General features: G+C 40.5%; 1 protein-coding gene across 9 annotated transcripts in view; it reads right to left on the reverse strand.

The window, feature by feature from the left end:
• DYNC1I1 (dynein cytoplasmic 1 intermediate chain 1) overlaps positions 1 to 27,866 on the reverse strand; it is a 186,185-nt gene that overhangs the window by 56,484 nt on the left and 101,835 nt on the right. For all 9 annotated transcript variants that reach the window (XM_039704835.1, XM_039704853.1, XM_039704844.1 and 6 more), the window contains 3 exons: positions 20,491 to 20,653; positions 19,241 to 19,340; positions 14,428 to 14,553 (listed from right to left, as the gene is read on the reverse strand). In XM_039704835.1, the coding sequence (XP_039560769.1) occupies positions 14,428 to 14,553; positions 19,241 to 19,340; positions 20,491 to 20,653 (389 nt within the window). The remainder of the gene's footprint in view (positions 1 to 14,427; positions 14,554 to 19,240; positions 19,341 to 20,490; positions 20,654 to 27,866) is intronic.

A 27,866-nucleotide genomic window follows, 5' to 3' on the forward strand; every position in this document is an offset into this window, starting at 1 on the left:
AGTAGCAGTATCAGATCTGAACACTTTCTCTGGTTTAGGGACACTTCTCTGGTTTTGCACCACAAAAGGTGCGAGATATCTTGAAAGAAGCAACTTTAGGGTGACTTTGCTCTGGCAACTGAGATACCTAGTATTGTACACTGAAAAAAAAACCTGTGTTCCTTCCAAGAGTCCTGTTTATTTTTATTACCTGCTATTGTGAGTTTGGATATTTCTGTGTTTCATATAACTGTCCAAGGATAATTAGTAGTAATAAGAAATCAGCAGAGAGAATAGCAACAGAATTACAGCTGGTTTTGAAAGTAAATTTGAAAAGGAAGTTAACACATTATTTATGTGTACAAAAACCTGTACTGAAGAGGTAACCTCTTAATTCTAAAAGCTTCAAATTCCAAGACTTCTCCCCTCCAACTGTCTTCCTATTAAACTATGAAACAACATCTGAAAGATTTTGTGCTGGAGATTACTTGCGGTACCATACAAAATTCATCTCTACTAAAAATAAAATAAAAGCAGTTGACATCCTTCACATATTAAAAAAATAAATAAAACCAAACAAACACTTCTTCAAACCAAATGTCAGAACTCTGTTTAATTAAAAAAAGGAAGTTTATACTTGGTTATGGTGTGTGTCGACATCTACCCCTTTGATTTACAAGAGTATGGACGGGAAAGAACAGATTGCTTTATTCAAGAGAAAGAAAGGAGGGAGGGGGCCCAGTGTGACAGGAAAGAGTGTAGGCTGTATTAACTTCAGTGCTTGTTAAAACATGAAGGATTAATGGTAGAAAGGGAGGGAAGAATTGTGAATGTCTCCAGTTTAGGATCTTCAAAAATGTTTGGGGATTCTAAGAATGTCTCACCAGACCACATGAAAGCTGTACAGAGAGACTCAGCCACACGACTGCTCTAAATCCAAAGCTGGTATTGCTCCACTTATGCCATCAAACCAATGGAGCTGAAATGTAGCCACAAATTAAATTTATTTTTATTGAAAAAGTACTAAGTCCTTAAAAATAAGGAAAAGAGTATGTCAGGAAATGCAGCCTTTCTTAGCCGAGTTTACAGGGTAGGTAACTCTGGCATCTAACCTCAGCGCTGACATCTGAGTATTGCAGTAGAATCAGAGCACTCTGCCCAAGTCTGCAGAAAGGCAATATCCAGCCTTATGACTTCATTTTAAATAGAGCAGAAAGCTGGAGCTTTCTGCTTTCATCTTTGTAACAGCAGGTTCAGCCCCTGTACCTACAAGAGAAAAATAATCAGGAGAAAAGTTTACAGGCTGCCTTTGCAAACAGGAATCTACACTTTAGCCCTTCTGCAAAGCGCATTTGCTGTTATTATTAATTCAGCAGGGTCAGGGTGACTTGGAAAAACAGCAATACTGCTTGCTGTATTGCAAATGCAGATAATCCTGATACTTCTCAAATTTAATACAGGTAGATCGTGCATCCCTTTATCCATGAGTGCAGCAAGGAGTCAATTCAGTAACCCTGAATAACTGCACACACATGCAAGCCTGAGAATACAGTCTTTGGTGAAGACAGTATCATACTGTCTTTGTTAGACTGATGATGAGATGATTAAAGCCTGGGGAAATAAGAAGAATTTCATAAAGTTTTCTTTCCTCCCAACTTCTTAGATACTAAGTACCCAAATATGTTTGCTTTCTCTGATGAGGACCTGGCTGCTTATCAGATCTCAGGGTCAAGCAATTAATGTCTGTGTGCTTGCATGTTGGAGAAGCAAGCACTTTCTTGGTTAGTCTGTTTTATTTAGGTCATGTTATCCATGAGCACTCTTAATAGTTTTGATTGAATTTTTGACAAGCTTGAAGTGATGGGTCTACACCACCCTTTCAGACCTGTTGCCTGAGGGCATGTGTCTCTGGGTGGAGCACAGAGACCTTCTGCTGTCCCTGTTCATTCCACAGGCTGGCTGCAATTTGGAGCAGATGGTAAGTGTCAGCTTGAGCGTGGCAGTCTGGCATGCAGCTTGCATGCAGCAGGGCTCACTGCTTTCAGCTCAGCATTAGCCAAAGGCTTCTGGGCCAGAGCTGCTATACATGTAGGGTCACTGCCTGCCACCACTGCTAACTATAGCTGCAAGTTTTGTCACGTGGAGATTGCTTTATTACGATGGGTTCGTAACAAAATCCCTACTAAAGCATCTCAGTCTGATGAAGGCCTCTAGAATTGAGCAAATAATAGCATTACCTGAAAAATTTACTTGGTGCAATGGTTAGAAATGCCAGATAAGCATCTTATATTAAGCACTGCAAATGAAATCAGATCTAGAGAGGTACATACTCAAAACATCAAGCAAACCAAAGCCTTCAGAAGCGTTGCAGTTAGCCAACTCCTAAAGCATCTCTGAAGGTGAAGCCACTTCTATCTAGCAATTACCTGGGGAACCTGGCTGTGAGGGACAAATCCAGGAATTTTGGTCACTCTTCCTGAATTACTTCTGCATATTATGTCTCTGATATTATCTGATATAGAACATGGGTGTAATCTTAGCAGTCAGCCCCAAGCTCATAAAGTGCCCCAACCATTTGCCTCAAGACTTAAGCTTCTTAATGCTTCACACTTCTCCAGGCACAATCTCCTTCCTGCTGGAACCAGGATCAGGCCTCAGGAGTGAGGTTTAGGAGTCCCTATCCAGAGGTGTTCCCATCTAACACTATGCAGAAGTAGAAGAGATCCCCCAGAGACTGAGCTTAGGCTGAGATTTTGATGTCCTGGACTCTTTTCCTCACAGTGAATGCACAACAGATAATCACTAGATGGCAAGTTCTGGAAATACCAGAGTCAGACTTTAGAGAGCCCGCAGAGGTAGCAAATTCCAGATCTGGAGAACAGGAATAGAAACACAAGTTATTCTCATGCTCTGGGGATGGTTTTGTGGTTTCTATGGCAGCAGTTCCTCAAACCAATGTGTCTGATCAACCAAACTAAGTGAAGCCACAGATGAATTAGAAACCAGTACAGATGCTGCAAGAACAATTATCTACAACTCAGCCTGTGAAGTTGGGTGTAGTAGTCACAGCTGCTTGTGAGAGAGTCACAGATAATTCTCAAGTGTAGCACTGAGTCCAAACCCCCACAAGAGATGCAAAGGCCATGAGAACCAAGGCACAGTCAGAAGATCAAACATATTGAACCAAGAACACTTTAAAACCCCAAATGAGGAAAGGACTTACTTAAGTCCATCTTTTCTCAGAAGTCCATGAACTTAATTGTAATTAATTCTTCCAAGTTCTTCATTATTTGAATGACTCAAAAGCCTCCTTATAGCCAAGCAAATTGGTAAATGTTTTCCTAAACAAGCAATTTTTAAATTCAGGCCTTCTGAAAGAAAATGACCTTCATTCTGTGAGGAAAGAAGGCCACTCTGATGTTCAGATGGTCTTGAGAAGACTCCATAGACTTAGAGACAGTTTCAACCCATCAGGCTTCTGCATCAATATCAGATGGGGAAAGGAAAACAAGTATGAAGTGTCAGAGACAGACTGACTTAATTGGCAGTGTTGGGAGGCACATCTCGAGATTGTCCAGTCCAACCCCTGGTCAGAGCAGGATCAGCTGGAACAAATTGTTGTCGGCTGTGTGTGGCTGGGTTTTGATTTTTTCCAAGGATGTAGACTCCATCGCCAGCCTGTGTTGAGTTTCTCATCAACCAACACCCCCAAGTCCTTCCCCTCAGGGCTGCTCTCAATCCCTTCTCAGTCCAGCCTGTATTTGTACTTGGCATTGCCTCTCCCCAGGTGCAGGACCTTGCACTTGGCCTTGTTGAACTTCATGAGACTCACATGACTGACCCCTCAAGCCCATGAAGGTCCCTCTGGATGGCATCCCTTCCCTGCAGTGTGTCAGCTGAACCACACAGCTGGGTGTGGTCAGTGAACTCTGAGGGCTCTTCAATCCCACTGTCCAAGTGTCTGACAAAGATGTTAAACAGTGCTGGTCCCAACCCTGACACCTGGGGACACCATTTGTCACTGGTCACCCCTTGGACACTGAGCCATTGACCACAACTCTTTGAGAGCAACCATCCAGCCAATTCCTCATTCATTGAGTGTTCCATCCATCAAATCCATGTCTCTACAGTTCAGAGACAAGGAGAAAAGCTCTGCACGAGTCCAGGCAGATGATGTCAGTCATTTGAAGACTAATAGGCTTTTATATTTGCCCAAATCCATCACTTTCAGTGTCACTATGTAATTGGAAATAAATGAAAATAATTGAAAATTAACTTAACATTGCACATAGATGTGGAGATTGAGACTCTGAGAGGCACAAATAAACAGCTATCCAGTGGAAACACAAAAGATACCATAGGCAAGTCTGCATTTAAGAATGAGGGTGGAAACATTAGTTGTTTTCACACTGTTCATTTCTCCTACAGTAAATTACTGTAGAGATTCTAGTATCAGTAGCCTGATTCTGCACCCACAAAGCATGAAGAAGTAGCTAAGATCACAGAGGAATAAACTAAACCCATTATAGACAATTTTTAATTCCCCTTTCTCCAAACAAACCTTAGTTTTCTGAAATTTCACATTTTGCTTTTGTCACCTGCAAGGATATGCTGCTTGGTTTCTACAATTTTTTTCCATAAGTAGTCTTGTAGAGGAGGAAGGATTGAGGTAAGTGTTTTCCAGTCTCAGGGTGAAAGTCTTAGGAACACTAAATCAGCATAGTTACACTATCTTACAGTTGCTGACTCTGGAGTATCAGAGGACCACCTCTTGCTCAAAAACCAGCATCCCTGGGTCATTCACTCACACCAGTGATGGGATGTTTCATAATGCATCTTATCCTGCCAGGAAGAATGGATTTATCCCAGAAAACTCATGTCTGTAGTTCTGCACAACTCCAGTCCAAATTTGGCTTAGAAAATTTATTTAATAGAGTAATAGATGTAAACATGAGACAGCAAATGTTAAGCATGCTTTTCTCTCCATGAAACGACTGGTGATTTAGTATATGTTCATGAACAATATGGAACTGAAGTGGGATTGATATTTTTCTTAACTACAAAAATACTGAATGGTGTTATAAGAGCAATCAAGTGAACTAATCACAGGTCCTAATGCACTCTGGCACGTTTTGTCTTAGAGATAATGAAAACACTCTGATCTCTCCAATATGACAAATTGTCAAAAACATATTGCTTCTTGTATTTAGGACATTTGCTTGTCATTTATGTTAAAATAAATGTACTTTAACTTTTCTTTCTCTTTGCCCCATGGGAAACATCTTCCAAGGATAATATAAGTATCTCAGCCACGTGGCACGTGCTTCTGCTTTCCCTTTGTGGGAAGCCAGGAGTGTTAACCATCATTAAATCAATGTTGTCCATATACAAAAGTTCTTTTTAAGGAAGTACTTGTCAGTCATTCAGCCATGGGGGCAGAGGGCGGAAAACTGTTGATTTTAGACTTAAGGCAGTGGACAGTTGTATCCTGGGCTGTAATGATGGATTATTTGGTTTCTGGGGACTTTTACAGCAATTTAGAAGAGTAACTGTTTTACATTTTGTGCCAGGTAACACAAAAAGAGGCTTCACTCCTCACATAGAGCTCCCACAGAGACAAAAATCATGAGGTGAAATAATTTTCTTGAATTTGGACCAAATGCAGTCTTCATTGCAAGTAGTTTGCACTGAGAACAGTTACATAACCCAAACAGAAAAGTCATGCCTATGGCTGTTTATCCATCATTTACAGTGCAGCTAGGGAATTGCATGGTATTTTACATCCTTTATGGAAAAAATTCGGTGGAAGGATCTCAGTGACTTGCTGACTTCCTATCTGATCCTGCATTTCTTGTTCACCTAAAACCCTTTTAGCAATGGGAGTTTTAGATATACAAAAAATATTTAAAATGTAATGTTCATATCAACAAAGGAAAATTGGGTTCTTTTTTCCCTTCCTTCCTTTTTACTCTAGGTTATGTTGAAATGTAACAAAATCAACAACTTCTAAACTATAAAACAACCCCAGGAACAATTGCAGCATTTGGTGATCTTTTTTCTCTGCAATTTTGGGATAGTGTGACAAATCTGCATTTTTTTATTAACGGAGATTTTCAAAATTCTGAGTTGAACGAATAATGTCATGTGTTTGTAAGTATCAATAATCTAAGCCATCTGCAAAGGAATGGTTTTGCAAAGGCATCTCTTTCAGGACACTGTGGATTTTGTCACTGCTTGAGGTTTTGGCAAACCATCAATATCACTATAATTTTCTCCTATGAAATATAGTTTTTTACTGAGGTTTTTAGTTTTTTTTTTCCTTAGCTAGCTAGCTAAGGTTTAAAAATATTGCATGTCTAACTCGGCAAAGTCAAAAGTTAGGCTTTCTCTGAATTGCATATAGATGCCAGTAATTCAGAAAGGTATAATGCAAGTTATCAGTGAAATATAGAAACTTTAAAAAAAAAATTGAATGCTCACTGTATCAAGTAGCCAACATATTCTTTATATTTGGTCTGAAAGGAGGACTATGGAACTTAAGGAAGAGAAACAGCATCTTTAAGTACAGGTTCATTACAAATCTCTATTTTCACACTTGCAAAAAGCACGGTGCTATTGCTAGTAGTGACAGTGTATCGTTTAAGGAAAAAAGGGCTTAGATGTGAGAACCGCCTGAAATTTTCTATCCAACACAAGCAAAGTTGTCACTTCCTAATTATTTGAGTCATAATTGAAATCTCAGTTTCAAATGAGGAAGATGATCTGTGTTAAGCTTTGCTCTAAGCAAAGGAGCATTCTGTTGCTAGCAGACTTTATATGTATAAACACAGTTCTCAAATAATTCAGAATGTTAACTACTAATAGGGGAACTACACCCACCTTTTGTAATAGCAGTCATTTCACAGACTGACACGGCTACAATTATTTTGTTATACAAATTGGCTTTGATGGGTGTGTCACTCTTCAGGGTTCTGTATAAGGCAGCAAGAGATCCAAGTCATTATGGAAAAATCAGCTTACAAAGGGTTTGTAAAGATACAGTTAAAACCCAAGGGAAGGTATGCAACTTCGTGACATCCCTTTAGTCTAAAAATGATGCTTATTTGCTCTCTGACCTTGCCTGGAAAAATGTTTCCTTCTCCCACTCTTGTTATGAAAAATATAATGATTTGAGTTTTGTGGAAATAAGTCAGGTTTAAGAGATTTTAGGACTATTAGCATGTGTAGAGCACTGCTGAAAGCTATGTAGAAAACATGGCATACTTTGATCTGCAATGCTAGTGGATTCCAGGCTAACAGCTGTGGCACTTCAGCAGTAAAGCAGGACTGGTGATTTCGGGACTGGCTAAGACATTGTGGCACCCGAGCCAGAATATACATTTTCATATTTTCAGTGCCTTTTCTGTTCTCCCCCACTTTCAATGTCTTTGACGGACAACAGGAGACCCTGTCCTTTGTACATGGGGTCCTCTTTGTCCCCCTCTAAAGTTCTGCTGCATGCAGGTCTCTCCTCTCACCTAAGACACCAAAAACCATTTTCCAAGTACTACACTTAGCCTTCAGATATATCTACTGACTCACACACAATCTCTCCACAAGTATTGGGGCACTAATCTTAGGCCAAGTGATAGATATTTTAATCAACAAAGGCTAGAAGTGGTGTAGCCTCCAATGTGAGGAGAAAAAAAAAAACATAACTGGTAAAAGCTGAGGACAGAGGGAAGAATCCAAAACCAAAGCCTAAGAGACAAGATGTGGGCTCTTGCTTAGTGACATCTTCATGGCACAAACTGTACTCTGTATTTCCACATTCCAAACAGAAACGTGGCAGAGGACAGAAGTTTTGAAACAGGAACAGAGTAATTATGTCCTTCTATCACAAGCTGTAGCTGAAACTCTTCTTTTCCCCCAGTCATATAGTTAGAATTAGAACTTCCCCCAAAATGTAATTCAAAATGGCACAACTATGCATCTGCATTAATTATTACAGTGTGCAGATAACCACGTAGGCACAAATGTAAGAGCAACAGTGTGTCCCAGAGAAAAGGCACAGCAGAGCTTTACACAGCTCCACCAAGATCATCCTACCAATGATGCACAGCAGGAAACAAAACCGAAATTAAAAGAAAACAGCACCTTTATTTCTGAAGAAGCCCCTCTTCGTATGATTGACATTTGGGTGTGTGTTACAAAAGTCAGTAATGAATTTGGGAGCTGGGTGCTGAGGTATTGCCACTATGAAAGCTGTCTCAGTTTCTTCACAGGCAGGCAGTCAGTCACAGGCCCATTTACCTGTGAATTGCTATGAAAAAAGGAGGAATCTGATTCATGACTAGGATCATAGGGTCATGGGGAAACTCAGGCTGGAAAAAAGTTTCTCTTCCAAAGAAGGGGTTTGTGGTTTTTTTGGGAAAATTTGCAGTCAGCTCAGAAAAACATGTCTTCTGTGACATTTACAGCCCTTTAAAGACTGATCACAGGTACCTTCTCTCACTAGAAACTGAGGAATTAGATAAATCAGCTCTGGAAATGGATATGCTGGATTTTTGGATTGATTTTACTTAGGAAAGTTTGTGAAGCTTAAGAGAGAGTTGTGGGTCTTTCATTTCTTATATGTCTCTGAAGAACTGAATCCTTGCTTGAAACTTAGTGCTTACAAGGTGAGAACGTTTTTGTGGAAAAGCACCAATATAACTACAAGAGAAAATTAGTTTTCTTCATTTTAAAAATATGAAAATATTCTTCATTTTAAAAATATTCCAACCATACTTTCTGGACTTTCCTAAACTTCTTGTAGTATTTCTTTTCTTTAGAAACACTGGAGGGACTAAGCTCTAGTCTGGCTGCCACAGAGAAGGAAACTCAAGGACAAGAGGAAAAGGAGGATATTAGTCATTCAGGCTTTTACCTCAGCCTGTTCCACACACAAGTCTTGTGGATTTGGGCGCCCAGCACCTTTAGAAGGCAGGCTGCTGGAGCAAAAGGCACATCTGAAGGAATTTATGTTGATTTTGAAAGAGCAGACAACAACAAAGAAACCAGATCAGGAAAAAAATAAGGCAACTCTGGCCAATATCAGCCACTAAATATAGCCTTTCACTTACCTCAATGCATCTAATTCTAAGATATGTGTTTATGACTCCATCCATTTAGTTGAAAAGGGAAAGACCACACCAGGATAAGCAATGAAGAGTGGTCAAACACATAGCTTAATGGCACTGTATGGAAGCCACTACAAAAAAGCTAGGGGAGAATGAAACATTTTGTGGTGCAGCTGAGTAGCTGATTTCTGTACCCAATCTACCAATATTTTCCAAGCATGGACATCTTTTCTTGAAATTAAAATAGAAAACACAAATCCTCTTTCCCACAAAAAACCTGACAGTTTAGTAAAAAGATGGAACTAACCAAGTAAATCTGACTGCATAGCATTTTAGGAAAAGGACAGAAATAGCTGCAGCTATTGAAAGTGATATACTGCTGAAATATTTTTGTGATTATGCTAAAAGTTGATCTGACTCCTTGAAAGAACTCTTAAATGGTTACTGCTTCCTCAAATAAAAGCTACTTCATATGTGCTCTCCTGCTTTAAAAATACACCGAATGCAGTTGCTTCTAAGTGTCAGATCTGTACTTCTCACTGCCCTTTTGAGACATTTGGAAAAGACATAGCTGACAAAGAGGAAATTAAAAGATCAGGAAATAATCCATAATAAATCAAAAGACTGTCAATGCAGTAATTTTTTGTTATGATTAGGATTAAATTGTGTGTAGTAAAACAGAACTCTTTACTTTCCAATAACAATGCAGAGTCCTCCAAATCAGAAAGTAACATTCAATTTGGTTTATTTGCACAAAACGAATACCTTTAGCTGTCTTCCTCCTCCACCCCTCCTCTCCTGAAATGATGGATGTTTGAGGCTGAGATCCAGATACCTCAACCAACTTTAATAACCCCTCTTCAGTTCCAGAAGAAAGAAAATTATTTGTAATACACTCAAGTCCCTTAGGTACACTGATTATTTATTTTTCTAGTGATTTTTTGATTATTTATTTTTCTAGTGACTTTTGTCTCTGCAGATCAGCTGTAACCCAAAAGCTATGAGATCTGATAGAAGGGCAGTGCTGTACACATGCTAATAGGCCCTGCTGAATGAAGGGGTATAAAGTTCAGACTATTATCTACTAGCCCATCTACTGCAAACTCTGAGTTCTCATTTGCCTCACTTGACCAGATATGTTGCTGCAATGTTTCAGATACTTCTTCAGGTCATTCTGCCTTAGAAAGCTTAGATCAGACCACCATGAAACAGAAAAAACATCAGGGGCAGAGACGATGAGTAGTACAAATAATCCTCATAATGAATGGGTAATGTAGATTTTTATTTGTATCTTCAAGGAAAAAACACATTAAGAACATAAAAGCACTTTCTGAAAAAGACAGAAATATTGAGAAACACGGTTGATGCTACTCTATCAATCAATGGTACAGGAATGTTCACATACAAGGCCAGCCCTGTGCATTGCTGAAATCAATACAGGATTGAGCATGTGTGGAGTCAGATCATCAATAACTGTGAGATACTATTTTTGTTTTTGTGACCCCCACCTAAACACAACCAGCAGTAGCTGAGAGAAGCAATGTGAACCACGGCTTAAAATTCTCCCAACTAAACCAAGGGAGAGTCAATGTCATTTCCATGTTGTTCCTGGAATTCATTCCATCTCGGGATACTGCCAAACCAACCCAACAAGGGTTGACTCATCTGCATGGTTTCATAAAGTACTTCTGAAAGGCATGTGTCTTGCCTTTGGAATGCTCTGGATTGCACCAAGAGTATGTGATGCTCCACCATGGGGGAAGAGGACATCCCCGACTCTTCCCTACAAAGATATTCCCAGTCTGCACTCTGTAGTATTAACTGCATGCTCCATGTATTTCTCACTACCTAAGGAAAGCATTGAGCATTCATTCCTTTGGCAAATGATATCATCCTCCCATTCCAGTTTTGCTTTTGGGACAACAAATTTTGCTTGCATAGGAAAACAAATGAACAAACTGCCCAATCCCTCATTCTTCCCTGTTTTCCTATTTCTAACCTTGTGGTAATGTATGATGAGCTACAGAGGAAAAAATCTGGGAGTCACAGCTAAAATACTGTCAGCACATAAAGCAGAAATACAAAAACCCAAAGAAGGGCAAAAATAAAACACATAGAAGAAAAAAAGCAATTCTTTGGGAGCTAAGAGTAGAAGCCATCAGGACTACTTAGAAAGCATCTGATAGAGCACATGGCAGTACACATGAATTAATGAGTAAGTATGTTCACTTGGCTAATTGAAACTTTTCCTTTAACAAGTATTAACTAAAACTGAACCCAGTATTTTTAGCACAGCACATTGTAGAGCTGTGAAATTTACTACTACTTAAATTGTGTTAATGAGACAACAACTTTAAATGACTCTAAATTGGGTAAGAATTTAATATTTACAGAATATAGCACCCCTCACATTTGAGGACTGAAATAAAATATTTTGCTGACTGGATTTAGACAAAAACATCCTTGCCAGTACATTTTTACATCATTGTCTGTAATGGCTGAACTTTAGTGGAAGCCCCTTGGTTCTGGCAACTTTCAGCATTTCACATTCTCCTATCTAAGATTAAAAACAGTCTCAGAAAGAGGTAAAGAACATAGAAATTCCATGGTGCACATCTAGATAATATATCAGGAAAGACAGGAAAAGATTAAAGGTCCTAGCTTCAAAAATTTACCAAATGTGCACAATTGGTATCCGAAGGACTCCCTGCTGCAACTCCAGCCAGCTCTTTAGCTGTCCAGAGATGCTTCACAGATCTATCTCTATTGATGTTAGCAGAACTCCAGAGATGAAATTTCTTAGAAGTTTCTCAGAAATGCCTTCGTAAACCTGTTTATTGTCAGAAGTGGATCACAAAAGCTGATTGAGAGTCACACCTGATGTGAGTTTCTACTTCCTTGTGTCTTGCTCTCTGAGCCCCAAAAATGGAATGGCAAAAGGTATATTAGTCAGCATCTTGTAGGATTTATTGAGACCACTTTTTATAGAAAGTCATTGGGAAGGAAAATAGAGGCCTATTGGGGAAATACACTGTATTTCCCCAACAAAATTCCACAGTACTATAAAAAGTACTGTGTTTGTCACATCTGGGCAACCCAGCTGTAACAGTAAGGTGTGTGTTCATCTCTAGCTGTTGGGCTGGACTGTTGTAAGGTCATTTATTTGATGAAACAAAATCAGACCTCTCTTGCAGAAGAAATAATTGAATCAGGACTGAATAAGGGAATGTTTCTCTAGCAAAACGGTAATATAAATTATATGGGGCTAACTAATTATACAGTTAGTTTCCACTCAAAGAATAACATGATGATCTATAGAACTGAAATCCAGAGTATGAGCTAAGATTAAGCTTTTTTTATTTTCCATCTGAGTCAGTTACAACAAAACCCGTGTTCGAGACCAAGTTGCATACTTTTTGCTTCCCCATTTAATCCCATGTGGGTATCCCCATCTGATCTGAAGAGAAGCAGAAGATACTCCACATCAAAAGACCTATAATGGTGGTTCAAAGACAGATCCAACTCATAATGGACTTATAATGCAAATTATCTATGGTCAGTTTGAAAGGAAAATAAATATTTCCCTGAGTGGAACTGACATTCTTTAGCTGAAAGATAATGAATCCAGGATACATGTGCAAGCACAGTGTCATATATCTCTCTCAATTCACAGGTTTTAAGGGAGCACATCCAACAATGTGAGGATTAGACAGAAACTCAGCCATGCCAAATACCTGGCCACCACTTACTTTGTCCTGTGTGTGTTTTTCTAATGGAGAGTGTAGCCTGTCTTATTGCTTTCAATGCAGTAAGTCACACCTCTTTTGCTTAAGTGTATCTAGACAGAACTTTAATGGAAGAAATTGTTATGTCATTAGTCAATCTCCCTCTGTCTACACAGGAGGGATACCCTGAATCTGGTCATTATCTTGCAAAGTAAATCTAGTTTAAGGATTATCCTTCCTGGAAATGCCATCTCTTCTCTTGGAAGTTTTGTTCAAAACATTCAGCTGCGTGTATATCATAGAAGAATCTGAACATGGGATCTGAGCTAAGACCTTAAGCAGTCTGAAAGGTCAATGCCAATCCGGCACTGGCTGCCGAATATGATATCCAGGAAAATACAAGTCATCTTTTGAAGGTAACACACACACACACACACACACACACACACACACACACACATTTATGTATATAAAACTGTATAGCATATTTGCAGGCCTAAACTCCTTGTGAAGTTGTTTTTCAGTATAGCAAATTAGAAAAATATGCCCAGAATTAAAGGTTACTTAATCGGGTTGAAGCAGCAACTTCAATTCCAGCAACTCCCTCCCACTATGTTACATCTGATAATGTACCAAAGTCCAAACATAAACTTAGTTCAAAAAGATGTTTGGTCCTCACATGTAAAATGACACTTAGCTTACACAATTAGCCAGGTAATACATATCCTTCCAAGAGAAGCAATTTTTACCACAGAATTATCTGCATTTTACTAATCTCTGATTGTTAAGTTTTACTTGCTGAAACTTTTCCATATGGCTTTTTGAATACCACTGTCCTGTGTTTAATTACCACAGAGGGATATTAATGAAGAGGTTTGAAATTTGGCCCAAGCCCTGTTCCACAGTTTGGACAATTTGGTGGAGATAGAGGCAGTGAGATGAACACTTCTGTCAATATGAGGCTGTGCCATTTCACGCAGAAAAGCAGTGGCAAAAGAAGAACAAACAAACATTCAGAAATAAAACACTTATCTATTTTTGAATTGTCCATAAACTCCTAAGCCAGCATAATTGTAAAGTAGCACTGAGTGAAGCGAAAGACTATTTTGCTGACTTCAAGGGCAGTCAAACTGACTGACCTAAAGGAATTGGTGGAGTAGTTCTTGAAATCGATACCATTCTGATTAAACTGGAAGACAGTCACATGTCCAAAAATGCAAAGTTTACTACCCAATTTTAAAGGCAAAACATGATATTGAGCAGAACCAAGGCAAGGGTAGGCAGCTTGAGTGCAGAGGATGTGAGGAAGTTAACGTGGGTGGGAAAGCATGTGTTACTGCCTGGATGAGGAAGTGGTACACCACAGTTGCTTCATAAGTGCGAGGGATTTATGAACTAAATCTCCTAGGGACTGTTTTAAATAGACAAAGAATGACATGCAGCCCTGTCAGGCTTTTGTTTGAGAAGGCTGGTTGCCTTCTAAAAACACTGGACTGTCACTTGTACTTTTACTAAATTTGCCTATTTTTAACCTTAACCTTTTCATATAATCAGTGGGGAGATGCACCATGTAGTAAATTGGTTTGTCGAAAGCATAAAATCAATGGGCTCCTCAGCCTTACCTGACAATGGAACACATATTCTGGTGTGGTTTTCTTGAACTTCATGTTCCACACCAAGGCTACCCCATCAGGCTCATGTGGAGCATCTTCGTTATTGTTATAAGATGCAACCATCAATTCGGGGTACTAGAAGGGAAAAGAAAATGCAAATAAAATAACATGGATAATGAAAAACCTACACAAAATCATAGCAGAGAGAAATAATCTACAGTAAATATGCAATATCTGGTTTTAATTAAAATACATGCTAGCTCAATCATATTATTCTGCTTCATTTTGGTTTTACATTTTACTCATCCCTAATGTCCTTAAAGCCCCTGATACTTGCTCTCTATCAGTTATTCTAAAATATCTCAAAGGCAATGTTATTTTCTGCCAGTAATTCTTAAGGAAAGATAACTAGCAAAATATTTATAAAGGGGATGAAAAGGATGGAGGAGGAAAAATTTGAAAGCTTGAATAATTTTAATGTATTTGCTCAACTCCTCTTCAGGGACAAACTGCTATCTTAATTGATTTTGATAATAAAACACTATGGCCATAGGGATGACCTGCTTTTATTCTGAAATTCACTTTTTTTTAGCATTCCTGAAAACTATTCTTTCTTATTTCATTATGCACTCTTATTCACTTATGCACAGAATCAACTTGAAAGCTCTTCTTGATGATTCAATGGCAAACAAAACATTTTCTTCACAGAAGCTCAATTTTGCAAGATGCTGAGGTCATCTTGTAAAGCACAGGGTGACCTTGAATTCCACTGACTCAGTAGGATTGATGCAATAAGCACTCTAAAAACAGAGCCACACTTTTTTATATACCCATTATCCGCTGCTGTATAAAGCAGATATGCAACACACATATTTATTTTCTTTGTTTATATATCCATATCTATATATACATAATATCATATATGAAAAATCAGAATTTCACGCTGCCTCAATGACCTTGTGTCATTTTAAAACACTGTAAGAAGTAACAATTTATCCACAAAATATTAATTACTTTCTGTCTACTTAGTAACTCCCAGTTGTTCACTCACATTTTTGACACTAGCCACCTCTGGTAACTCCGTCCTTCCCTCTAAGTATTTGCCTATTTAGAGGGATAAGGCAGTGGAGATTACGGCATGTCCAGAGAAAAGCATGTGGCTTCTGCAGACCAACAAGTCAGCAGCCCAAGTTGTGCAAGACCTACACTCTCCTCTTGTAAATTAGAAATGCTTTCCCTCAAAAGTTCTCAGCAGCTGCAAATTATTGTCACTTTTTGTCTTTCCCAGGTAAATTCCTGCCAAACCATCCACCACTTTACAGGAGAACAGTGCAGCTGGTAGGAAGCAGGACAAAGAAACTCTCATTTGGGAGTTGTGAATTTGGTCCAAAGGCACTTTAACAATTAACAAAACCCCAAACCACCACCCTTTCTATCATTATTATTGGGGGTCTGAACCTCTCTGCTCTCAAAACCCATTTGGAAGAAATGATGCACACAGCTGTAACTTCTGCCACCAGCAGCTGAGGCTTCCCACATTCTGCACGCTTCTATGGATAATGGATCACAGAGCTGATGATTTTTCTATTCAAGCTTATTGCTCCAAATGAGTCTGGACCCATGTGTGGAAGAATCAGCAGTGACACATGGACAGCCTACCCCTTTCCCATTTTAAGGAAACTCTGACTAGATTGTACCTACATCCCTCTAGAGCCTGGCTGCTGGCACAGCTTGTAAGAACAATTTAGCACCCAATTCACTTGCATGGAAATTAAAGAAAGCAGTAGACCAACCAACCATGTCTTCTCCCTCATCAAGACATGAGGGGCACCCGAGGGTGAATTAATCCCACACCTGAGATGCCACCTCTGTGGACACAGTTGTGCCAGCCCTGCCCTCAACTGCTCTCATTCATCTCACCCTCTCCTCTCTCACTCCTGCAACAGAGCTTACAACCACTTCTGAACAGCAAGCTCAGCTTCTCCTTTGAACCTTTTCATCCCACGCTGGCCCATGGCCAAGTAAACAGAGTGTGCAGCAGGCTCTTGACAGCGCATCACGTTTTGGCTGAACAGGTTGGGGACCATTCACGCGAGTGGCTGAGCCTGCAGTCATGGAGGGGCAGATACATGGGCAGGCAGAAGCAGCAAGCCCTCCTGCCAGCATGACTACAACCAGCTAGGGTGTGTGACCAGGTCCAAAGTACCAATTTTGAAGCACTTTGGGGCTGGTTCATGCTCCTGGGAAGGTTAGTGGCCATGGTTCACAGCACGTCTGGCCAAAAACAGACACTGACTCAAATCTTGCTGGTCTATTGGCAGGTTTTGCAATCAGTTTATGTATTTGACTGAAAACACAGTTTAAAGTTTACACAGATGCTGGGGTCATACTGAGCTGGGTAACACCATTATGAGGCTTTTTGACTCTTAAAAGGACAGAGCTAAGTGCAGTACCCTAAATCCTCTCTGGCACTGCACACTCCAATGCCCCACTCAATCTACTTCCATTTACACAGTTTCAGTCCTCACCAGGTGCCCACATGTCCTGTAAATGAAAGCAACATAGAAATGGTGCTGTGCAAAACCTCCTTCAAGGCTGCTGCCTGAGGGTCCAGAAAGACACATCACTATGCCAGAGACCATTATTTTCTTGGCTTTAGGTGATCTCATGGACAGAGTAAGGTGTTACCTTTCTTTGTGTTTACTCTCAGTCTGTTGGGCCTTTCCTTAAGATCCTTAAGCACCTAAGCCATTTTCTTGTTGCTCTGTGAAGGAATCAAGGGGCTAGAGGGTTAACTTGAATGCTATGAATGATCCCACATGTTTGAGACTGTATTCTACATGTGTCTGGGAACAGAGTAACTTGTTTAATCAATGCATCAATGTCCTTTGTTTGATTAAGCTTCTATTTGCCTCCAGGCTGTTTCACAGCAGCAGTTTTATCACAGAAAATTGAGCAATGTGTTCTGCAGTTCCCATGATTATTCAAGTTATTCTTTGGCACAGTGGACACTGTCATGTCCTGGAGCATGTGTGAGCAGCAGAGCGAGTGGTTAGGTGAAATACCTCTGTCTGGCTCCAGCTCTTGTCTCGTGGATACAACTCAAAGCAGGAAGGAGAGGAGGCAACTCCATACTCCCAAGCTACTGCAGGGCAGCATGCAGAAGCCCCCCACATAGAGAAGCCCCTGCTGGGGTGCCAGGGAGCTGAGCATGAGGAGTTAACAAAGAGGAAGGCAGGAGGGGCCACCCTGGAACAAAGAGGTGGGAAGCAGAACATGCCTTCAAGCCCCAGGGGCTGAACAATTACATTTGGCAGTGCTCTTCTGAGGCGGCTTTTTTTCTTGCTGCCCTGGGAATACAGTAAGAGCTGCCTGTTAGGAAAATATCAGATAAGAATTCCATGTAATTTCCAGCCCCTGAACAAGTGAACAACCTAAGATAAGTGTTTCCTCAGGCTTATATTTGATTTCTGTGGAAATCCATATGTGCTTAAAGGCCACCCACATCACAATAGTGCATACCTGTTTCTAGGCTGATATTTTGTATGAAAGCAAAGGTATAAATCCTTCATTTCACACATGGAGTGCAAGCTGGCTGTTACAAGAAGCCTCTCTGCAAGTGGCTGTTGTGCACCACCCAGACCTCCTCAGCCCAGCAGCTGTGCTCACTGGGACCCCTGACTCTTCTCCTCTCTGCAGCCTCCAGGTCCTCTGTGCAGGCAGTGCCACCTTGCCTGGGAAGTACCCAGAGGGATGGAAGTAGCTCTGTGGCCATTTCAAGGGGAAAGAGAGAAGCATGGATTTAAAGTCCCTGTGCTTCTTATCCCATGACACACCTGAGGCTGGGTTTAGGGACAAGTAGCCAGCCTGGCTTGTGCCTGCATTTTTGACCTCAATGTCCTCTTGGGGCAGTTTTGTCATATGGGTATGGCGGATTGAGGAGCAGAGTCTCCTTGGTTCTCTCCCCAGGGAAACCAGATGCTTTGCTCCAGGCCAGAACCTAGGAACAGGCTAACAACGATGAAACAGGACAAGGGGGGCTGGAATAAAACCGGAACCAAATTCATTTAACAGGACCTGTGATGATGTCTGATAATCCCAGCTCTCCAACAGAGTAACTAATTAAACTGGTTTCTGTACTTTGCTGATGTGATTGCAGTGGTTTTGTAGAGCTTAAGCAGGTCTATCATCAGTTTTATTTTCCAGTGACAATGCTTTGCAGTGCAGAGAAACTGGGTACATTCCAGGCACGCTGCCTTAGCATGACCCAGAGCAGCTGCAGCCTCCTCTTCCCTCACTTAAAGACAGGACCCAGCAGTTTTTGAAAGACCTATTTTCAATATTTTCAAATTGTTCAGATACTTTTACATTTTAAGTTTTAGTATATTAGAAAAATTAATTTTATTTCTCACCATTTAAAAAAAGTTTTATATACTACTATGTATAATTACGTATATTTAGTAAATTAATTTTAGTTTGTTTAATTTTAAACCTTTTGTCCTAAAAAAAGTCCATTTTTGGCTGAAGTAGTGAAAGAGGGAGGAAAAGTAAAAATTTAATCTTGGTGGGTTTAAGCTAGGGTTTTAACATAACATCCTGATTTTGAAGACCAAGTAACATATACAAAAAAAATGACATGTTCATTATTGTCCACCACTTTCTTCACAGAGAAAAGTGCTTTCACTCACATAGGGAGGGCCCTGCTGTTATCTCAAAAATAACATCCTTCTCTGCATAAAAAGAGCAAACAGAGGCTGCCCATAAGTTTTATAGGGAGAAGTGGAAGTGATATGGAAACATATCTCCCAAATCCACATCTTACCTGAAGAGACCAATCCATGCAGGTGACGACACGGTGCTTTGACCAGTGCTCATCATAAAACTGCCGGTTAAAGGACAGGTTGGCTCCTGCTTGAACATCTCTGTGTGAATTCAAACAAAGTGACAGATTTTCAAGTACCAGGGTTCAAATGCTGTGAAAAGCATTCAAAAGTTTTTGGCTACTTCTCAGATGTCTGCTCAGCCTGGGGAAGTCTGCCACCTTGATTTAATTGCTCTCACTGACTGTCTGGCTGAAAATGATGCAACAAGGAACAAATTTTAGGCCTGTTTCACAAAACCACATAAATTTCTTGCTGCTTGCCTGACTCTTCTGGGTCACCCTGGGCCATCTCTGCCCTCTTTGTCTCCCAGGATGAACCTGGACCTGGCATTCAGCTCCCTCTTTTATGAACTTCCACCTCCAAGCTATAACGAAACCTTTCTTACTTTTGATTCCTAAAATGTTAAAGGTACAGCACCTTCTCCCAAAGATGGAGACAGCAGATGCTGTGTGACTCTGTAAGGAGAAGCTGAAGCTCAGTGCTGGTCCAACACTGCCACACTGATGCACTCAGCTGGTCCATAGGGATGCTGTTCTGGGTTAACCTCCAGTGACTTCCATGCAATACAGATACTGATTTGCCATGAGGCTTCAACAGACACATAGCTGTTGCAACCTAAATATTTCCTCTCCAACTAACAAGTTTTACTGCTTTGCTCCCATATCAATTGCTGAGAACAAAACTTGTCACTTCTCGTCTTAGCTATAAAGATTGCAAATGTTTTGGGAGATAATTTTCATCCCCACAATGCATGGTAAAGTGGGATCCATTACAGACCTGAGGCAGTAGTAGAATATAAACAACACTAGTTTGAATTTGTGAAAATATCATAAGCACACACATGTACACCACTGGAATGTACACATTTACATGTACACACACATTGTGTATATACACATTTATCTCTTTCAGTTATTTTCCCAGAATTTTGAATTTCATCACAAAAATGAAACAAACAATTAAACCAGCTGAATAATACACAAATTAAAAAACCTGCCAAAACCCAGATCAGTAAATCACAAAGCTATTTTAAAATATCATTTCAGATGACAAAGTGACCCAGGCCTTCACGGAGAGATTTTAAGCTTTTCTTAAGAATAAAAATGTTAAATTTTGTTTAAAATTAAGGCTTCCTGTTATTTGACTTTATAAAACTTATTTTACAGAAGCAGAAAAACCCAAAACTGACCCATCTTTCTCTTCTACGTCTCTGCCACTATAGTCAAAGAAGATGTCAGAATCTTCAGCCAAAGCTCTCTCAATTACACGTATTGTGCGGTCAAAAAATATCAGGAATTCTTCTGAATGGAGAACTTGTTGCTTTTCTTCTTCTGTCAGTTCTCTAGGAGGAGCTTGGAAAATGAAAAGGTGAAGTTAAGAGTATGACATTTCACTCCTTTCCCAATGAATCAACATCTTCAGTGGGTTTCTTTTGACATGAAAGCTTTCTGTAGCCATGTCAGGAAAAAAATCAAAGCTTTACTCTTAAAATCATGACTAAGAAGTTTTTAATATGTCTAAACATACTTCTGTATATTATCAGAATGTAGCCTTTACATAGAAGAGATCCTGTATCTTATGTATTTATTATTCTGAAATGAAAAATACTTAAACCCCCCCAAATTAAATAAACCCAGTGTTCTTATTTCAGGAAATGGCCGTGACTGACGTTTAGGCAATACCTAACTGGAAAAAGCAGAACACTTATGTAACAGAGGACCTGTCAGAGGAGCTGAAGATAAAATAATCTTCTTAACTTATACTACAGTTCTGTATATTAAAAGGTCTCACATAATCTCTCCCTTCAATTCTTCCAATTTCTACTTGGTGTCACTGACAAATTCTGTCTTTACTTCAGAGCTTTTGCAAAGTAATGAAGTGAATAACCAAAGATATTCTCTGAGGCAGCAGAATTGAAAGCAACCAGCCAAACAGCAGTTTCTTTAAGGCAGTGTTATTCCTGCACAGAGGAATCCTAAGACCCAGAGCAACAAACGTCACCCAGCCATGGGCAAAGTTGCCCTGGGAGGGGTAGGGGCTGTCGTGGGCAGCAGTAAGAATAGCCTGTCTGCCCCAAGATGAAGTTGCTTCTTTGCATGTACTCAGAGTTGCTAAACCTTTACTTCCAATATTTCCAGTTGGGCCCTTCATTTGAAAAATACTGTCTTTAAAGAATGCACCAACCATCAGATTAACGCATTTTAACAACCTGTTGGTAAATTACAACTCAAATGTGAGCACCAGAGGGAATGAAAGTTGGGATGCTGCAGTTACTACAGTAAAAAATTCTCTTCTCAATTGCACTATCACGGTCATATTGATATTCTGGCACTACTGTATATTGATGATGTATTTGCCCACAAGTGCTTTGAATAATCATTATAGTTCTATTTCAGAATTACTTGTATTTCAAGAAATGACATTAATATCTTTACAGTTACTCCAAACCAACCTTGCAACTAGCCTAAATTCCCAGCATAAAAAGCTCTGCTTACAGAGAATTTTGTTCCAAATTTATAATTATGAACACAAACAACATATCACAAATGGATTTACTGCAAAACTACAGAGACTCCTACGTAAAAGTTTAACAGGAGATCAAAGGTCTACTGTTTGAAAGTCTAAAGCATTTAGCTTTAGACTACAGATTTGAGGTGTTTACCTGTGAAAATGACCTTGCAGCCTCCATAGGCCATGTTGGCTTAAAACACTGGCAGCCAAAAAAGGGAATTCAGAGAACACCCACCATACAGCAAAGTTTAACTCCCAGCCCTGTCATACATATCTCAATGTTTAATTAAACAGTGAGTGACACAGTTTCAAGCTGCAGCTCAAAATGATTTTCTAGTTTCTGTGCTATGCCACACAGCTTCTTTCAGTGAACAGGCAGATGTGGCCCTTGCTCTCCATCTGATTTTCCTCTGCTTCATTGGATTCATGCACTCCCGTGTCCAACTGGATGGGGCACAATGCCACCACCAGCCCTCGGGGCAGGAATGGATGGAAGGGCACAGCAGCAGGCAGGAGGAGTGATGTGGTCATCACCCCTGCAGTACTCAGCTCCCCCTGCTTTCAGCATACCTGCTCTCAGAGCTGCTGTGCTTGGGAGAGGCTGCTATCACCATGCTTTGCCTCAAAGTTTGCCTCAGGTGGTCAAAGGATTAGTTCTGAAAGACAAAATCTCTGCACTACACTGAGCTAAAGAGAGAGGGCAGGAGAAATGCAAAAGGTGCAGGAGCAATTTAGCTGTCAGGAGACAGAGCAGCTAAAAAGTTATAAACTTTGGCCTTTGATGATGTCCTATGGCCTTGGCCCTATGTCTCCTACCAGCAGGTTAGTGGTCCCTGTGGAGCTCCACACATCCAGAGAATATCTGCATCCCCTCACATGGTCCCCCTGAGTAGCAGAGCAACAATTACCCAGGCAGGAGCACAATTTGCCCCTAAGTGCTTTACACAGAAGCAATGCATGTGGAAGAAAAGACTAGCAAGAAGTACAGCTTGACCTATTGCAGCATCCATTGCTGAACAGTAATTGGCAGTGAGGGAACTCATCTGGCAAGGAAGCCTGTAATGAGGCAATATCCCATCGTCACCACTAAAGCATTGCTTTCCCAGAATCAAAGACAACAAGCATGACAATGCAGAGAAATGGCATAAAGAGGGGGAAAATAACTGCAAAGGCAACTGGAAAGCTCATGTTAAACTGCTGCAAATGGTAAAAATTATTTGCTAAATCAAATCCTCTCTACAGCTTGGAAATATAAATTTATTACTCGGCCATTTGCTGACTATAACTGCAAAGAAAATACAACCCCAAATCAATAGAAAGGGAAAAGGCAAAAAATAAAAAACTTGGGAGCTGTGGAGTGCTCACAAGCAGTGGAGAAACACATGATTGTAGTTCTACCTCAGCAAAATCTCCCTTGCAGTTAGCAATGATCTGTGGGAGGCCAGCAGTCTATTAAACCATCAGGAACACCTTGGCTAAAGTTTTTAGGGCATAAATCAGCTTACCTCATTCATCTGACTGACACACCAGATGCCCCCTGGCAATATTAAGCTTCATATTTTAGCCTTATTTTCTTCTTTCATTCGGCTGCCTCTGAAGTTTTATTTGAGGCAATCTCTTCTTACAAGAATGTTATCGTTACTTTTTCCAGTGTAAAACATTGCTATAACTACTGTAAATACATGAAGTATAAGCAAAAAAACCCAAACAGACAGGCTTGTTCTTTCAAATATGGAGGTTTTCTAACCATTTATCTTTCAGAGACATTTCCATTTTCTTCTTGTTCCTTCTCCCTGTCTGTCCATTACCTCAAATAAAATAAAAAGAACCTATGTAATTTTCTGCAATTTTTCTTCCGATCTGGGAGCTTACAGTGACTTTGATCTCAGCTTTCAAGAAACACAGGCTCTCTTTAAGGAAAACTGAGAAACATAAGTAGCTGATCAAAGTGTGTTTTGTTTTGTTTTGTCACAGAGACCTTTGTGATGTGACAATATCTCCAGAAATTCCCTGTAAGAATACAGCATTTGTCTTCAAGTATCTGCTCTCTCTGGCATAAAACCCAAACCAACCACATCTAACCTTCTGTGCTGAACAAAGCCCAGTGCAGTGTGTAGTTTACCACTGCTAAAAGTTACGTGCTTATTGCCTGGAGTGCCACGAAAACTCCTGCAAAGAAAGCTCCATAGTCTGCTTTTGTTTCGGCACCATAGCTTCCTTATGAACTGCTGTGTCTGGGCTCTGACCCCACCCCAAGGAGCTGAACCCATCTGTGGCCCTGCACAGCTCATGGCAGGAGGATTTGTGGTGCAGCCACCAAGTCCTGCCTGATGGGTCCCGTCTGTCCCCAAACCCACCGGGACATGGACAGAGCCCTGCAGCTCCAGCAGCTGCTCTGCAAGGGCTCTGGGGCTGGGATGTCAGAGACAGCTACCAAAGAGGCCCTGTGTCCATGCCAATGTACAATACTCTACAAAACAAAATGGAATTTACATTTAAAATTAAATCGCTCTACAGAGTAATAAATGCACAGAGGGAAAGAAACTGTGAGGTGTATCTGTGATGAAAGATATTATATACTTGTGCTTGAACAGGAAGGTCTAGAATATGAAACAACAGTTGAACATGATGTGAAAGCAACCAATTTACTCAAGATTATTTACAGAAATAGGAACATTTTATCATTTCATGTGATTTAACATAATCCTCAGAAATACCGTATTTCACATCAGGTTCTTTGTCCATAAATTTCTTTGGGCAAAACAGAAAGAAACAAAAAAATGATACTAAAACATCTTGAATCTTTAGGAACGCAGATAAAAATATCTGCAGACTTGTTCTTATTCAGTAGAAGCAGGTTTGTAGTAAATACAACATAAATAGTTGGGATAACAGTGCAGGAACCGATTTAGAAATATTCAAGTACCAGAATTTGAGTCTTCTCTCAAGGGAGATAAAAACATTAAAAAACCCAACAAAACAAAAAAACCCATCCCACATTTAAATAAATATAACAAAGATTCTCCTAGAATTCAGCAATTCTAAAAACCTGACAAGAGAAATGAACATTAAGTCCATTAAAGGAAAAAAAAAACAAAACAAAACACCAAACCAAAAGAAAAAGACCAAAAGGACTAAGTGAATGAAAGAAAGGGCAAACTAATAAAAACAAAAAAAAAAAACCAAAACAAAACACCAAACCAAAATAAAAAGACCAAAAGGACTAAGTGAATTAAAGAAAGGGCAAACTAATAAAAACAGTAAAGCAGGAAGCAGCCTTGTTATCAACCCAGAGATATAATGAGAGACAGAAGGAGATTATTAAAACCCCTTTAAGAGCTGTATTATTTCTTTCAGCATCTATTTAAATCCATGTAAACTTTAGATGTGCTGACGATGGAGCATGGCTGAAAGGCACAGGGTGAGAACTGCAAGGTGTGAAGTGGCTCTCAGCAGCTTTCAGTCTTTGCCTGCTGATCCTGTGATCCTCCTGTTTTTCTTGTGCTTTACACTTTCGTGTCAGGCTTGACAAATGCCATATCCTGCTTTGCTGTGTCCCATACCACGGTTTGATATATGTCATGTCTTTGTTGTGCTGGCAAGCCCCTTCATGGCATAACCACTAAACATAAAAAGGAAGACTTCAAGCTTTATTTAGGGATTTTTTGATTTCAGAGTAGCAAGTTGTAGAGCCTTACATTTGATACAGTGCCAGGCAGGGCTGTTCCCACTGCCTGTGCTTCTCCAGGGGCTGTGCTGGACACCATCCCTGAGCATGCCTGAGCTGGCTGTAAGGATGGGTCGGCACACCTGAGCTCCCTGTGGTGTTGGTGGCAGTGAAACCATGGCATTTCTGGCCATGACAAACCTCACCACAACCTGTCTTGCTTTTCCAATACTGATTCCTGAGCTGTTGAGAGCGAAACCATCCCCACCAGCCCAGCCTGCTCTGGACACCCGAGCCCCATGCACAGAGCCAGGGCAAGAGCAGGGCACAGCAGGTCGTTGGAGCTGCAGACCCCAACCTTTCCCATCACAGCCTTTTGTGCAAGTTTCTGTGGATATGCCCATGGCTTCAGATAAATGCAGATTGAGGCCCACTTTTAAGACCTAGCCTGTCCCGTTGTTCTTGTGGTTTCTACTGACACAAAGAGCAGCCTTAGGTGGAGCTCCAGAGCTCTCTGGTGGTGGAAAACCCCATCCCACTTGTTGCCACAGTTTAGGACCAGTCTCTTGTTTATGTGGTCAGGAGAGGCTGGGAACAGGCAGAGCCCAGCCCAGTTCACCGTCAGGTATCCCACACTTGCTTCTTCCAAAAACAATGGGAAGAACCTGTGCCCGAGACACGGGCAGGAGGAGCACAAGGTGATCCCAAGGCTTCAGACCCTTCAAGTGCTCAACGAGTCAGTTCTTCATCTCCCACTCCACTCTGGGGGACTCGAGCTGTTCCTCTGCCCTTCACGCCTCCATGGCAGTGAAGTTCTGCAAGAGGGGCCATGCCAGACAGGCTGCCCCAATGCAGATGCACTGAGGGCCTTACAGTGGTGCTGGGAAATGTCCAGAACCAGGGTCAGACCCTACAAACACCTCTGGCTGCTCAATAATCCCACCAAACCCCATAGAGCAACTCTGGGGTGTGCAGGGGGAAGATGAGGAAATTAAGCATGCAATAAATGTCTGAAGAATTAAACTGAACTACCTATAAACCACATAGGAAAAAAAATCTTGTTTCCTCTTAAAATACCATTATAAAAATAGAGCACTCGTGTCCTGTTGGCTTGGAGAGAGGGAGACTGAACAGACTGCATCCAAACTTTATTTTTTATCCTGACCAATTTTTGAGTTATATTCATGAAAAAATGGTCTGCATTTCTCTCCCTGCACTTCTCTCTCCCATGGATTTTTTCTTAACACTCCTATAACTCAAAAAAGGCCATGCTGATTTTTTTTAATCTGTTAAAAAATGTGCTCCCTGAGCTGAAACCAAATTTCAGCCCAGAGCAAATTTTTACGGCTGGGTTATAAATCCCTGAAAAACAGGATTCATAATGGAAGTGCTGACACAGCCTTAACTACTATATAGCAGTGTGAATGGCGCCACTATAATGTCTATTAGAGATTCTTTAAAAAGTTTGCAAAATATTGTCTTGCCTTGCAGAGAAAAAGAAGCCAGAGTACTTAATGCCAACATAAACATGCTTTTAACCCATTATGTGCTAATTTGCAGAAAAGCTATTAATTCTGAGTAGGCACACAGAGTGCAGCACCGACAGGAAATGTTCTTCTAAACTCCTGTTTGACTTGTAACATGGTTTTAATCACTTCCATGAAACACAAACGATGGCTTCAAACTCTGAATGTTGCTCAGAACATGAGAAGGGTGATTACAACAGAGAGGAAAATGGGATTTTGTAGGCAAAAGGGCTAAAGCCAACAGGGAGAGAATGACACCAAACACTAAAAAATGGGCCTCCATTCCTTGTCAGTTTGGGGACGAAGGCTTCGTTTGATTCACAGCATTTAATGCCTCTCAGCAACACACCACTATTTTATCTATCACAACAGATACTACAGGTCAAGTTCACTGTCTGTCAGGCAATGAGCATGTTTTCTTCTTCCTTGAACCCCGTCAGATGTTAGCACCCCACAAAGTCAGTTCTGCTGAAATGAGCTGTGCCTTGCTTTTACAGCCTGCAGTTTGTGTGCCTGAGACCAGTGCTAAACCAGGCCAGATGATATACTGCTCCTGGGGGTCTGCTAGGCAGGGAAGGGGAGCACTGCCCTCTGACTGAAGCACAGCAAAAAAATAAAAGATGCTGGCAGTGGTGGCTGGCAAGCAAAGTACATAAAAGGCTAACTTGAAAGCCCATTAAAATAGTAAAATAAATAAGTTCAGAGCTCTATTTTGATTTTTTTTCTTCTTCTCTTCTTGCAGGAGTTTGTGCTTTCTCCCCTTGTGTAAGCATTAGCATCACTTTTCTGTGGGAATAAATGGGTGTGGGATAAGCTTTAAGTTGAATAACACAGGGACATTCAGCAACCCAGGACAGTGCT

Source organism: Passer montanus, unplaced genomic scaffold, assembly GCF_014805655.1.
Source record: "Passer montanus isolate IOZ18808 unplaced genomic scaffold, ASM1480565v1 scaffold10, whole genome shotgun sequence".
NCBI classification, from domain to species: Eukaryota; Metazoa; Chordata; class Aves; order Passeriformes; family Passeridae; genus Passer; species Passer montanus.